The sequence below is a fragment of the Petaurus breviceps genome, unplaced genomic scaffold (assembly GCF_028583685.1).
Source record: "Petaurus breviceps papuanus isolate PSGF00001 unplaced genomic scaffold, PetGlider_PUasm1.0 79, whole genome shotgun sequence".
Taxonomy (NCBI): domain Eukaryota; kingdom Metazoa; phylum Chordata; class Mammalia; order Diprotodontia; family Petauridae; genus Petaurus; species Petaurus breviceps.
Window position 1 is genome coordinate 33,194,125 of NW_027186523.1, and position 14,024 is coordinate 33,208,148.

The 14,024-nt window shown below is 34.6% G+C and overlaps 1 protein-coding gene across 4 annotated transcripts in view; it reads right to left on the reverse strand.

The window, feature by feature from the left end:
- Positions 1-14,024, reverse strand: part of LOC138175903 (origin recognition complex subunit 5-like) — a 100,546-nt gene that overhangs the window by 55,184 nt on the left and 31,338 nt on the right. For 3 of the 4 annotated variants that reach the window (XM_069106559.1, XM_069106562.1, XM_069106561.1), the window contains exons 10-12: positions 11,842-11,954; positions 3,546-3,578; positions 1,007-1,054 (exon numbers count right to left, since the gene is read on the reverse strand). In XM_069106559.1, the coding sequence (XP_068962660.1) occupies positions 1,007-1,054; positions 3,546-3,578; positions 11,842-11,954 (194 nt within the window). The remainder of the gene's footprint in view (positions 1-1,006; positions 1,055-3,545; positions 3,579-11,841; positions 11,955-14,024) is intronic. The other variant, XM_069106560.1, reaches the window with a different exon arrangement.

The following is a 14,024-nucleotide window of genomic DNA, read 5'->3' on the forward strand; positions in this document are numbered from 1 at the left end:
TTAGACTGTGAATTTCCTGAGCTCAGGTTATCCACAAAATGTGATAGTACATCAGACTTAAAGCTTACAATGAGCTGATATTGCAGATGGGGGAATGAACCTGTAACTCACAACTCAAGAGCCAATGACTTTGTCTCTGTATCTGGAGGCATTAGGGTGCTTTGAAGCTAGCAAAAAAGACATTCAAAATATTTACATTTTGTTGACAGTTATATATTCTGAGGGAACAAAGAGAAATCTGTAGGACAAATAACCATACTGTGAAGAATTTCTGTCATAGTTATACTTTTCAATTCCACATTTTTATTTTTAGATTTCTTGAATATTATTATCATTTTTCTATTCCTTTAAATTTGGATTTAAAAGGTTTTGTACACTAAGAAGCGTGATTTGATTTTATGTAGAAAGCCAAACTTTTAATGCTAAAATGAATATATTAATATCTTTTGTTTCTCTTTATACCTGATACCTGATACACCAGTTATATGTGCTATAAATGGAAAGTAGTTGCACTTTTTACTACCAACCCCTCCATTTGAGGTACAAGAGTAATTTACATTCTGTGATGTTGTGGGACAATCCAGGAGAACAAGAAGAGAAGAGGGTACAAGCTCTTGGGCTACCACCTAACAAGATTCAAACCTTCCACAATTTAAACTACTGTGGCCAAAAAACGTTTTACATAGACAACTATCTGGTGAAGAATCTCCCTGTACTTAACTAGAATGGTCCTGATATGAGAGATTTACAATCTGTATGAGACCATAAACAAAGTATTTCCAGCTTGGAAGCACCTGACAGAATCAGAACTCTTCTGGTAAAGCCTTTAAAAACTCACAATCACTTACATCCGAAAAGGAGGCACTAGAATAAGGTTTTAGAAAACTTTCTAGGCCCATCACTTCAGTGAAACACATAAATCTTAGCTATTAATGATATCTCCATCTCCTAGGAAGAAATATACACAGCAAGATTTTTCTTATGAAAATAATGAAAACGGAAATACCTTTTCATGCTTTTTCATAAAACTAGCTTTCTTCATTTTCCCATGATGCTGAAAATGAATTAAAAAAAGAAAAACAAACTGAAAAAGGTTCAACAATCAATCAACCAACAAACATTTAAGTACCTATCATGTACTAGGCATGGAGGACACAACTACAAAGAATGTAATATATCTATTATATATATATATATGCATGCACAGAATATAAAGATAAAATTGTTAAATATAAGGTAATTTGAGGGGAAAACAGGGATGTGCTAGAGACACCTCCAACCATCTAACCGCTAAATTTTCAGTGTGAACATTTACACCTCAGAAATCAGCAAATGACCCAAATCACAGCTTGATTTAGTGTTTTGTTAATTGCTTAGACTTAAGTGATGAGAAAATTTTAGTAATGCAAATTAAACTCAAAAGTACCCCTGAGCAGGCTTTTTTTTTTTCAGTCAGGTAAACATTTATTCCCACAACCCTGGAGGAAGGACACTAGCAGTTAAAGTGAAGAGGAAAGGTCTTACATGGAAGGTGGTATTTGAGCTGAGCCTTGAAGGAAGAGAGGCATTCTAGAAAGTAGAGCTAAGGCAGCAGTGAATTGCTGACATAGTAGAAAACTGCTGCAAAGGTAGCGATAGGTCACAAGAAGGTAATGAAATAAAGAGAAGGCCAGTTTGGATGGATCTCAGGGTGTGAGGGGGGAAATAATGTACACTGCAGCTAGAAAGATGATTAAAAGGAAACATACAACTCGGCTGATTGCAAAAGAGATCAACTTGAAAAGAATGAAGTTTCATTGCTTTAAACTCTGTTAAGTAAGTTGTGTTATTTGTATCATCCACAGTATCCTCTTGCACTTTTATGTGTTTATTTTTATTCCTATAATTCAATACATCAGAAGATCTGTGATTTGGTCAGTGTTGGTATTATCTCCTTTGATGCAAGAGCACAACCCTTATACACCTTGGTAGAATTTCATGAGCTGCTATGACCATAATATTTCATCACTTTGTGATCAGCCTTTTGGTGAAAAGCCTTTTCCAACTGTGTGTCAGTCAGTCAATAAACATTTATTAAATATTTGTTGACCTGATTTGTGAATTTAATTCTTGATGTGAATTGAAGATATTTCAATTAGAACTTGAAAAAGGCAGAAATTTGTTTTTATGTTATCTATGAACAAAGAATTCTCGAAGTAATAGTGCAGGGGAGCCTTGTTAACCTTAAAAGAAATATCTTTACTTTAAGCAATGTTTCTATGAAAATTTAGATGGATGCTGCTACTTGCAAATTAATCTCATCTAGTTCTTGAAGCAGACCAATGAACTCTTACTTAGAAATATTTTGTCAGTAGTTGTCCAACTTGAATTACTGTGTATGTTAAATGGCTTTTCCCCTACCTTAATTCATTTCTCAGATAACAACATCCACCAAGAAGTTAAATATTCCTAAACCATAGGCATTCAGAGTGAAAAGAATGTCAAAAGTCATTTGGTCCAATCTATTAATGACCAAGAATGCCCTCTACATTTCAACAAATGATCAAATCTGACAACCTCTGCCTCTCCCGGTGACTCATATAGGAACATTTCTGTTAGCCTCAGTTCTACCATGTGAAAAAATGAGTTGAACTAAGATAGCTTCTAATGTCTCTTCTAAGTCTGGATCTATGAGCCTACTGAGGGTGGGGAGGTGACACTGCTAAAAATAACCTGTCAAGCTTTGATAATGATGATGAAATCTTGGGTTGCAGTGGAAATATGCATTGCTGTGTGATCCTTGGTGTTTCTTAAGACTCCATTTTATAATTTTGACTTGTAACGAAGTTTTAATTTGCTATGGAAATTTAGTGGGCTAGTTGAACCCCTACAATTAGGTCTCCCTGGCTATGTATTCTGATAAGTCACCATCTCCTACCCTGTTTCTTGGCACAGGATAATCACTGTCAAGATGGTCCAAGAACATTGAGTAAGCCCTTCACCTACCCTGCACCCAGACGGTCAGGGGGAATATCCTTAAAGGATTCTATAAAAATAGCACTTAAATACCAACTCAGTGTAGTGATCACTGCCAGTCTCTTGACTGCATTGTTGTCTTCCACCGTAGGCTGATGCCCAGAGATCCGCTCTTCCATTCCACAGGTATTTCTTAATTTCTTTAGTACCCTGTCCTCCAGGGTATTCCCAATCTCTCTCCTTCCTCCCAATTTTACTATTGGAACCAGTCAACTGAACCACTTAGATGGGAAATAGGCTGAGCATGAAACATTGTCCAAAACTGAGACTAAGTTTTCTGGCAGCTTCACCCACAGCTTCTTAGATCTTTGATCCACAGCCTCTGATCAGGGCTACGAATAGGATTCAGACCTAAAGTCACTGCCCCAGTGGAAGGGAGTTGTATTCCTAAAACTACATGCACAAAAACCTCAAGAACTTGGTAGGGGTAGAGGGAGATAGTCATGTATTTTTCAATTTCTGCTGTTTGTTGAAAATGAGAGCTTTAGAAAAAAAGAAATTAAGGGAATAACTGGTTAAGAAGATTGTACCTGTGAAGAAGATTTTGACTTCTGTACCACAGCCTAAACAAAGAAATGAAGGAGTAAAAATACTGGGGAATGGTAAAATATATATTTGCTTTAGAATAATAAAACAAGCTTATATTATTCAAAAGACATTTTCTTCATATTTGAAGATCTTCTTCTACTTGCATGCAACATATAATGCCATTGAAATTACTAATTTAACCATTAGGCATCTTGGGAATTTGAAGCAGTGTTGTTTTTTTTCTCCCCACCACTGACATACATGGACCATTTCAATAAATCCTTTACTGCATGTATTCAGAAGCTCTCAAAAGTATTCTTATATTTTCTTTCCTGCATTATGACATTCAAGTTTTTTAACTGGTCATGCACATACTATCATCAAAGTCATTTACTTTGACCTCTATAGAATTCATGTGTTCTTTTAATATTCTTGCTTTTTCCTTTTCTTCTTCTAAATTTTCTTCCATTTTAGTGTTTTTGTTAATCACTGCAGATTTTCCAACATGGATTCAATTTGTTTTCTAAGGTGTTTAATTTTGCTTTCAGAGTTACAATTTCTGACTTTCTTCATTCCTTATTTTAATAAGCTTTATCTTTTCAACTATTTTTGAGTTTCTTGTTCTTCCATGCTCTCTTGGGCATCTTTAGGAGTCTATTTTCCATCTGGCATAAGGGCTCATTTTTCTTCCTTTGTATTCTCTCTGAGATCCTACTCATTCTTCTTTCTGCTTTCAAGATTTCTGCTGATTCAGCTTTCTGAGTTCTGGATTTTTAATGAGTTTTTAATTCTTTATGTCTCTGATGGTTTTAGTTTAATAGTTGTATTTTTTGCCTCTTTAAAAACTCCTTCCACTTATCTTTTGGCACCTCTGCCTTGCTGGCAAGTAGAATTACTGAAGCTGGGCTGTAAGGTTCTTTTAGACTACTGACATTGAGAGATAAGATTCATTAACCCAGGTCCTTCACAACTGACACATATGTGCCAGATGTAGAATGATTACAACTAAATTCACAGAAGACAAAAGTAGGTAATTTAAAAAAAAAATAAATTAAGAGTAGAGAAGTCTTAATACTTCCCAATCCCCTTACCAATGGTGAGACAAATTCAAGCATACTCAGGTTTGTGCAGATATGGCTCTAGGAGAGGGACTCTGCGAGTGTAGTAACTGAGCCATCACCTACACCAACTACATTCTGCAAGCAGTGTCAGATGCTGATTAGGGCTGCGGGAGTGGACAGATGCATGCAGCCTGAGAGAAAGGAGGCTGAAATCCAATTGAAGCCTGTTCTTTCCCATCGAGGTTATTCAGGGCAGGAACCCAGGTTGCAGAATCCTATATATCCTGTCCTGTTGACTTATTTCTATATTAGTAATATGATTATTTTAAAAATATTTATCTTTTTTTTAAATCATAGTTTATTTAAATGGTTTGCTTCTGATAAGTTTTTTATTGGTCTTGTGATTTTTACCAGACTCAATTATTATTTAATTTACATTAATTTAATTCATTAATTTAAGGTATCACATCCATCTGAGTATATCTCTCCAGAAGGCTTATGCTGTTTTTCTATCTGTGAGCTCCAGGTACTTTAGTTATTTCGTTGCTCTTTTGGAGAGTTTTTTTTATTATCAGTATTTTGTTTCGTTCTTTACCTATTTTAGCTAATTTTCATTTATGCAGTTTTTAAATACTATTTTTCCTCACTGGTATTTCTATTGCTTTCCACAGGGATTCAAAGAGCCCAATTCCTTTTTAAATCTCTTATTCCATCATCTCAATGTGAAAACCCTATTTTTTTCCCCACTGAGCATTAACAACCCCTACTAAAATCCTACTCAAATCCAACAAGATGAAGGCACTGAAAGATCCTACAAAGTCAGAATGCCAGTGCTCAAAGGAACTAGCGATCTCATTGTTATATATTTTTTCTTCCAATGAAGCAAATGACAACCAATCCATGCCTGCTTAATTTCTGCTATTCTTGTCTACATTCTCCTATAAACTCAACACAAGAAATCGATCCAGGGTGCTGACAACTTTCTCACCATTTGACAGCATAAGGATTCCAGAAAAACACACAGGCTGTCCAATGGTTACCTATTATTTTTTCAACATGACCAACCCATCTTCCTTTTTGCTCATACAATTAATTAGTTAATGACATCCTTAATTCAAGTTCTCATTTTTAACTTCTTTGCAAGGGATTGCAGCCTACTCACATCTCTATTTAGCTAGCACTTCTATAGTATAGTTTCCTTTACAGTGAGAATGTTAAGACTTAAATGATTCCATTCAATCAGTACTATCTTTATGTGCTGGTCACTGGACAAATATCTCACATTTAGAGTGCCAAATGTTAAGTTAAAGTTCATAAATGGTTTAGAAATTATGAGATCCCTAGCATCTTCTGCTTCCTTTTTTCCCACTACTGAGATATACCACTTCAGTAGTTGAAGGAGATTCACCAATAGCAAGGAGTTTGTACTTTTGTAAACTTCATATATTGACCAAAAAATTACCAGTGTCCAGCCTACTGCTAAAGAAACCGAACTAGAAATGTCTAAAAAATAGATATGTAACCATTTGTCATTCAACACCCAATCTAATTTGGAAGAGTTCATTACCAACAGGTCTGTTTATGGCTTAATTTTTGGTTGCAACAGCTCATGTAGATCTTCAATTAAGGCATGAATAGTTTGTGATTTCCATCAGAAGAGAAAGTATCCAACCTTGATGAAGCAGTAGCTCTTTTTAAGTTCACACAACACCCCTAAAAAAGTAATCCTAATGTGGCTTTGCAGGTTAAGCACTTCCCCTCATCTCTAAAAAAATGGCTTACTGATTTATGCTTTTAAAGCAATTTTGAAAATGTAACTACAATATGAATGAATATGCATTTCTAAACAAAAGCTCGAATACAAAAAAGGCTAGCCAGGAAGTCATAGGAGGTATACAACAGAGCTAATTCAACAAAACCTATTTACATCAGTAATCACTTCAACAAACCCTAGTCAGGTTATTATTCTGAAGTTCACTAAAAACTTGAATCAGATGTGAAGTTGAAATGTGAATGATGTCATTCCTAAAATTATTTTCACAAATCTCTTAGTTGAATAAGTTGATTTAAAAGAATTAAACCAACAATGTTCTGAACTGATTTCATGAAGTAAAATTAGAAACCAAGGATATCAGTGATTATATTAAGGTCATTCATCATAAATGTGACAATAATCAAATTATTTTAGCGTATGGATAACAAGGGAAGTAGACTGTGTATTACTTGCAATTACACTGTTATAAAGATTACAATAATCAAATTATTATTAGTGCATGGATGCTATCCTGAATATCTACTACTTGTAATTTTACTGCCTATTCAAGTAATCTTTCCTTTAAAAAGTTAAATAATATATCTAATAGCATTTACAAATAGTGACAATTATTTCTATTACAAATAGTGACTATTATATTGTAACTGATATTATGACTAGACAAAAGGAACTTTACAGAACAAAATTATGTCTATTAATTGCTCTTCTGCAAACTGGAACACCAAAAAGATACATTCAAGTAATAGGCTGCTATTTTAAAGGTATAAACAGCTAAATTTGGAAGCCAAATAGCACTGCAACAAATATACTACATTTTTATAAAAATACTGGAAATTAGCCAAACTCTAAGTTAGTACTATTATTTGCTATAATAATAAAAATATTAAGTTAACAAATTTTATCACTACACTCAAGATTGATGCTTCAAAATCCAGCATACAAGGAATATTTCTATAAAATCAGTGAAAACAGTTTTCAGTTAAATTTAAAACAATTCAGAAAATATTCAAGGCCTACAATGTACTGAATATCAAGGAGGATACTAAAGAAATCTGGCACATTCTCTGGCTTGAAAGAGTTTAATATACAGAATCTAATTGGAAAAGTCTTTAAACATATGAAAAAAACAACAACCAGCTAACAATAAATAACAAGGCAATAAATACTATAGAAGATTATAGTAAGAAGACTAAACAAGGGGTCGCTAGGTGGCACAGTGAATAGAGGACCAGCCCTGGAGTCAGGAGGACCTGAGTTCAAATCTGGCCTCAGACACTTAACACTTGATAGCCATGTGACCTTGGGCAAGTCACTTAACCCCAACTACCCTACCTTCCCCCCTCTAGCCCCCCCCCAAAAAAAACAGAGAAGACTAAAAAAGAACCCTAAAGCTTTTTTCAGTTCTAAAATTCTTCAGGGCCCCCTTAAGGTGAACACTGAAGGGGAGGTTGGACATGGCTAGACACGTAACATTCCATTCGTAAAGAACATCATAGCAAAGTTACTTAGATGAAAATCAGTAAGACAGATCAGGGATGATAATGAGACCAATTCAACCAGAGCATATTAGACACCAGTAAGAGATAATATTAAAAAGGTATTTTTCTCTATATTTTATACACACATATCAAGGAATTAAAGGATTATGAAAAGAAGATGGGCTACTCATTTGCTTGTAGTAAACCCTCTGATCTATAGTGGTCTATTCTCAGTATGTCAATTTTAAATTAAATTATTTTTGTTCTATTTTATTAATATAGAGGTGTTTTTTTTAAGGAATTTGCCACATCCTAGTTTGCATCTCTTAGAGTTCCTCTGTGTGACTGTGTATTCTATGACATTTGAATCTCAAGACTTGTAAATGAGAGACCATTCAGCTATGTGCATTGTTCTGATGCCAGGGTTATAGGAGAGAAGAGAGGGGGAGACTGGGAAAAGAGAGGGAGGAAGGGGTGAGGGAAGGAAAGAAAAAAGGAAGGAAAGGAAGGAGACAGCCAGAATAACAATCCACTGGTACCCTTGAAATGTTGGGGGGAAATGTCAAAGCCTCCAAATACATGTGGTAGACCTGTTGAGGTGAAATGTTGTGACAACATGGGAAAAAGCCGCACAGAATGGATTCTGATCTGTATCAATGGAGAGAACTCCTGAATTGGTGAGATCACAAATACATTTAAGCATTTAAGATTTCATAAGCTTAAAATTAATTATATTTGTTCAGCTGTGCTGTATAAATGACCCTTTGCATATTTACAAAGGGGTCTGGTTTTGCTTCCTCGTTTAGCAAAAAATCGTATCTGGCATTCACACATTAAAAAAAACAAACAAACAACACTTACCCAATACTCTTGCCAATTTTATTCACTGCTACTGTCTCTCAGTTGCAAAACATTGCAATATGGAGGACCAAAGATAAGTACAATACAAAGCAATCAATGATCTAAAGTACAAGTGTTTGTATTGATAAATACTCTCAAAGACATGCCCCTTTCTTTCTAGGCTCCGATAAATTCCTAGCTATCAGCTTATAACCCAGATCAAGGGTGGAAAAGGAATAAATAAAAGCAGATCAGCAAAAGGAGAATATAACTCTCAACCTTTTAAAAGAAAGCTGACAATATTGAAATTGGAGAAAACCTAACTTTCCTATATTCACTTAACAATATAGACATTTATTAAGTATCTAGAATCTATCTAGAGCACTGTGTTAAGAGATATACAAAGTTTAGATAATAGTTCTGGCCCTTCTGGACTAAACACTCTAGTAAAAAGTCATCAATACAGATAATTTTGAATGAAAGCATTTCCTCTATTTTCCATGAGAATACTTTATTTCATTCATTCATTCATGTACGATGTACATAGGTTTATGATAGAGAGCCTAGTGTAGTGACAAATTAGGAGAGATCTAGATCAAAATCCTGCCTTAGCACTTCCTAGCTATGTGACCAAAGGCAAGTTACTTAGCATATCAGGGACTCAATTTCCTCATCTATAAAAATGGGGATGATATGCTTAGAATCCCTAACTCATAGAACTGTCAGAATAAAATGAGATAATGTAATGCACTTTGTAAACTTTAAAATGCTATATAAATGTCAACTAGTATTACCAACTTCATGCAACTGAATCTTCAATCTTGTGTAGTTGGATGTCCAGTCCAATGATGCAAAGTGCTTCATTTACATTTGCCTATCTTACACAATTCCTGTTCATGTCCTCTCATAAATTCTATATAATTTCCTTCTAACACTAAAAAGATAGCAATGGAAAACCTGGACTGTGATTCCATAATTACTAGAACCCATCTTTTTTTGTTCATAAATTTCCCATATGAATGAACAAAAGATGAGCATCGTTATTCCATAAAAATCTGAAGGCACTTCCCTTTTATAAGAACTTATGCTCAAAGAATAATTTTCTGAAATTCAAGACATTTTCATCCTTTGATTAATGGTGAGTAAATTAATAGTAATGAATTATGTATGTAAACTTAAAATTTTCATTTTATGATTAACAAGTTCATATATTAGGAACTGGTAGGGGATCTCAGAGGTCATTCAGTTCAACTCCTTCATTTCACAGTTGAGGAAATAGATGGTTGGGGGTCAGGGGTGGGGAAGGGGTTAAGCCTTACCCAAGGTCAAAGAGGGAGACAATGGTTGGGAACTCAAGTCTTCCAACTTCAAGCTAATGTTATTACCACTATGCTACAATGTTTATACTTTACATTTTCTGTCTAGATCTGTGATATCACTGGAGTAAGGAATTCCCATTAAGAAAATTGCCTCTACCAGTGCAGAAAGGCAAACTTTCTACAATTTATTGTTTTAGAGAAATGCCTGGGGCACTGAAAGAATAAATGAAGTTCCAGGAATAAGCCAGTATATATCAGAGGTAGGATTTGAAGTAAGGTCTTTTTGACTGAGGCTGGTCCTCTATCAAGCACGGTACAGTAGAACTTCAATTAAAACCACTTATTTTTCTAAATATCTGTGGAATCTTTTTTTTTTTTGTCTTTTTGGAGGGAGTAAGGCAGGGCAATTGGGGTTAAGTGACTTGCCCACTGTGCTACCTAGCTGCCCTGATCTGTGGAATCTTAAGGTATAACTCTAATTTTCCTAAATTTTCATGAATGTAATGAGGGTAAATTGGAGCCAGAGGCCTAAATGATGTATAACTTATTTTATAAAATAATATTCTCCAAAGCTCTGCCTACAGACTAATACAAGCCTAAAAAACATTTCTGGTGACCTTCACCATCTCCCTTCCATTATTCTCCTGAGTTAAACATTGGATCTAGGGATGACATATAGGCTACATAAAAAGGAAAAAAAATAGAAAAAGGAAGAGTTAAATTTGGCAATAATTGTGTTTTAATTCTGAATGTGACAGTTTATACTGAGATAGAAAGCAAACCTATGTAACTCAATTTTATCTTATATACCTATTTATTCATGGACCCTAGTAAAATTCTACTAATAGCCCACTCCCTAGGGCTCAAATACAAAAAATATTATGGAATAATCTTTTTAATTTTTTCCAATATAATTTTAGTGTTACTTAACACTCACAACATACCCCAACAATGCCCATACACAATAGCTAAGATGTGATAGCAAGACCACAGATTTGTTGATAGTGCCAATGAAACTATTCTGAAATTCTTTTAGTATAGAAAGGGCATTGCTTTCTGTATATTCCATTGAAAAATAATTTTAACATCCTCTTATGACAAAACTGGTTAACATTACTGAGATTATGAAAGAATATAACTTTTGACTGACACTATCCTTCCCAAGATGTTCTCTTTCTTAATTTACAATTCAGTTTCATGTCTGAATTTTATTATAAAAATTAAAAAGCTATTTTTAATTCCTTCCCAGAGGATAGATTTTCTAGGCTTCACAATAAATCCAGAGCTTCCAACTAAATATTTTTCAGTTAAAGGAATGACTTTAATGCTAAATCAAAGATGCATATTCTCCTTTCTAACAGAAAAGAGTCTCAAAATGGGATATTTTTAGTTTGTTATTTTAGCAGGAAAAAAAAATAAGAGTTCTGGTTCATAATTCACAAGATATAGGATATATTATAAGGAAGAATTTTACTGAGGCAAAAAAGCCAAGACAATAGTTACTTCATTTGAGAAGCTTCTGATGTACTACACTTCAATCAAGATTTCATTTACAAAAACATCTAATACATTACTTGCTTACTTACCTCCCAGATCTTAATTGGTTTCTGTATAATGCATCAAATTCCAGATTGCAACCTCAATGCAAAAATGTTGATATGAGAGGACCAAAATATATATAACATCTATTATTCTATCTTCATTCAACTCTACTTCTCTTAAGAATTTACAGTTTTTGCAAAAGTATTTAATTCCATTAACACACTTGTAATCTTAAGAAAAAAAAAAACAGCCCAAAGAAAAGTACAGAAACATGTAGAAATTACCTTTAGGAAAAATCTTTTATCTGTCCTTGTTGGATTGTATGAAGCCAAGTATGCAGCAATTAGAATAAATTTGGAGTAATATGGAAGTTCTACATGAGCATGTGCGGAAAGACCTATGGAAAATATTTTTATAAAGCTTATTAATAATAAAACAGGTCATTGATAAACATTGACAGAGCACTTTGCCTTTTTCTTACCACAACCCCATGTGTTTGGTACTACAAGTGTCAGATTCACTGACTCAGAGATGAAGGTCCTTGGAAGTCAATTTACCCAACTTACATATGAGCAAGAACCTTACTAAAGACTGGTAATCCAACTCTTGTTTGAGCTGTATCCAGCAATAGAGAATCTATTACCTCTCTAAAGAGCCCAAACCAGTTTAGGATAAATTGGGAATTCTTTCCTTATGTTGAACCTCTCTGCATCCATAGGTTTTAGCGCTATTATCTAAGACCCAGTAAAATATGTCTACTCTCTCTTCACTGTTACAACTCTTCACATAGCTGAAAATGGCCATCATTCCCCCTCTAAGCCTTTTCTTCTCTATGTTAAAGAACCCCAATTTCTTCATTGAAATGCATGGATAGGGGCGGCCAGGTAGCACAGCGAGAAAGAGCACTGGCTCCAGTGTTGAGAAGACCTGGAGATCGAATCCCAGGCTCAGACACTTAGCACCCACCCAGAAACACCTGGCCGTGTAACCTTGAGCAAGTTACTTAACCCCAATTGCTTAGGGGCGGCCAGGTGGCTCAGCGAGTAAGAGCACCGGCTCTAGTGTCGGGATGACCTGGATCAAATCCGGGCTTAGATACTCAGCACTACACCCAGAAATAACTGGCCGTGTAACCTTGAGCAAGTTACTTAACCCCGATTGCTAAAAAAAAAAAAAAAATGCATGGATGGCATGGTTTAAAGACCTCTTTTATTATCTTCGTCAATTCAACTTAATATTATGGCTTGAGTATGTCTTTCAAAACTCACATTCTTGGAAGGTAGCATTGATTTCCATAAACAACTTTGTAGCTAATAAGGAGTTTTAAATGAAATTAGAATTCCACAGGGGAGGGGAGGAGATGGAACCAAGGCAGTGTGGTAGATAAAGAGCTGGCCCTCAAACTTACAAAGAGCTGAGTTTAAGTTTAGCCTCCTACAACACATGGACCATGTGACCTTGGGCACCTGAAACTCTCAGTGCTGTAGACAAATTTCTAAGGACTACAAACAGCAAAGGAGGTAACAATAGGCAATGGTAGAGGGAGTTTGGTCATCTAAAACTTCCGTAGGCCAGTGAAATCTTCTAGGTTCGAGGTTTTTTCTTTTGGCAAGGTAATGTTTTACTTGGGAAGATAACAATGTAAGAAAAAAACAATGTAAAAAAGTCTTCTCATTTAAAAATATTACTCCTCTGGGATGGCTAGGTGGTGCAGTGAATAGAGCACTGGCCCTGCAGTCAGTCAGGAGGACCTGAGTTCAAATGTGACCTCTGACACTTAACACTTACTAGCCATGTGACCTCAAGTCACTTTACCCTAATTACCTTGCCTTCCCCCGCTCCAAAAAAAAAAAAGCAAACAAAAAATTATTCCTCTTTAAATCATTAAGATCTTAAGTTTCATTTTAAAAAAATATGAAAATGAAAAAGAGTGTCAAGTTAGGTTAGGACCCCAATTATTATCACAAAACTGTGGATTTGGGGAAGATGGAGGTTATGATTTTTTTTTTGCACCACAGTACTGTAACTCAGTAAATTTCTGAATAAAATTGAATAAAAATTGACAAAATTTTCATTTTTTACAAATACTCATGAAATGTGTTCTGTTTAGACTATGACTTGACTGTGAAAATGATAATGTAGAAAACAATATTTTTCCACTCATATTGAATTCTTGATCACTTGATTTTAAAATATCTAATTCTTAAAAGAAATTTGATTTTTTTAAAAAAGAAAGTATTATTTTAAATGCATCATTGCCTATTTTCACTAGGGACAACTATTTGCTTTCTTTAGGGTAGCTAGATGAAGTGAGGTAAACTGGAATATTTACAAGTTGTATTCTTAACCATCACCATAGAAAAATATCTCTGCTCTGACACTTATTTTTACAAATATATTTTCATTTAGTCAACAAGCATTTATTACCTACTTTTCTTCAAGTTAAATATGAATGTCAATCATTCAA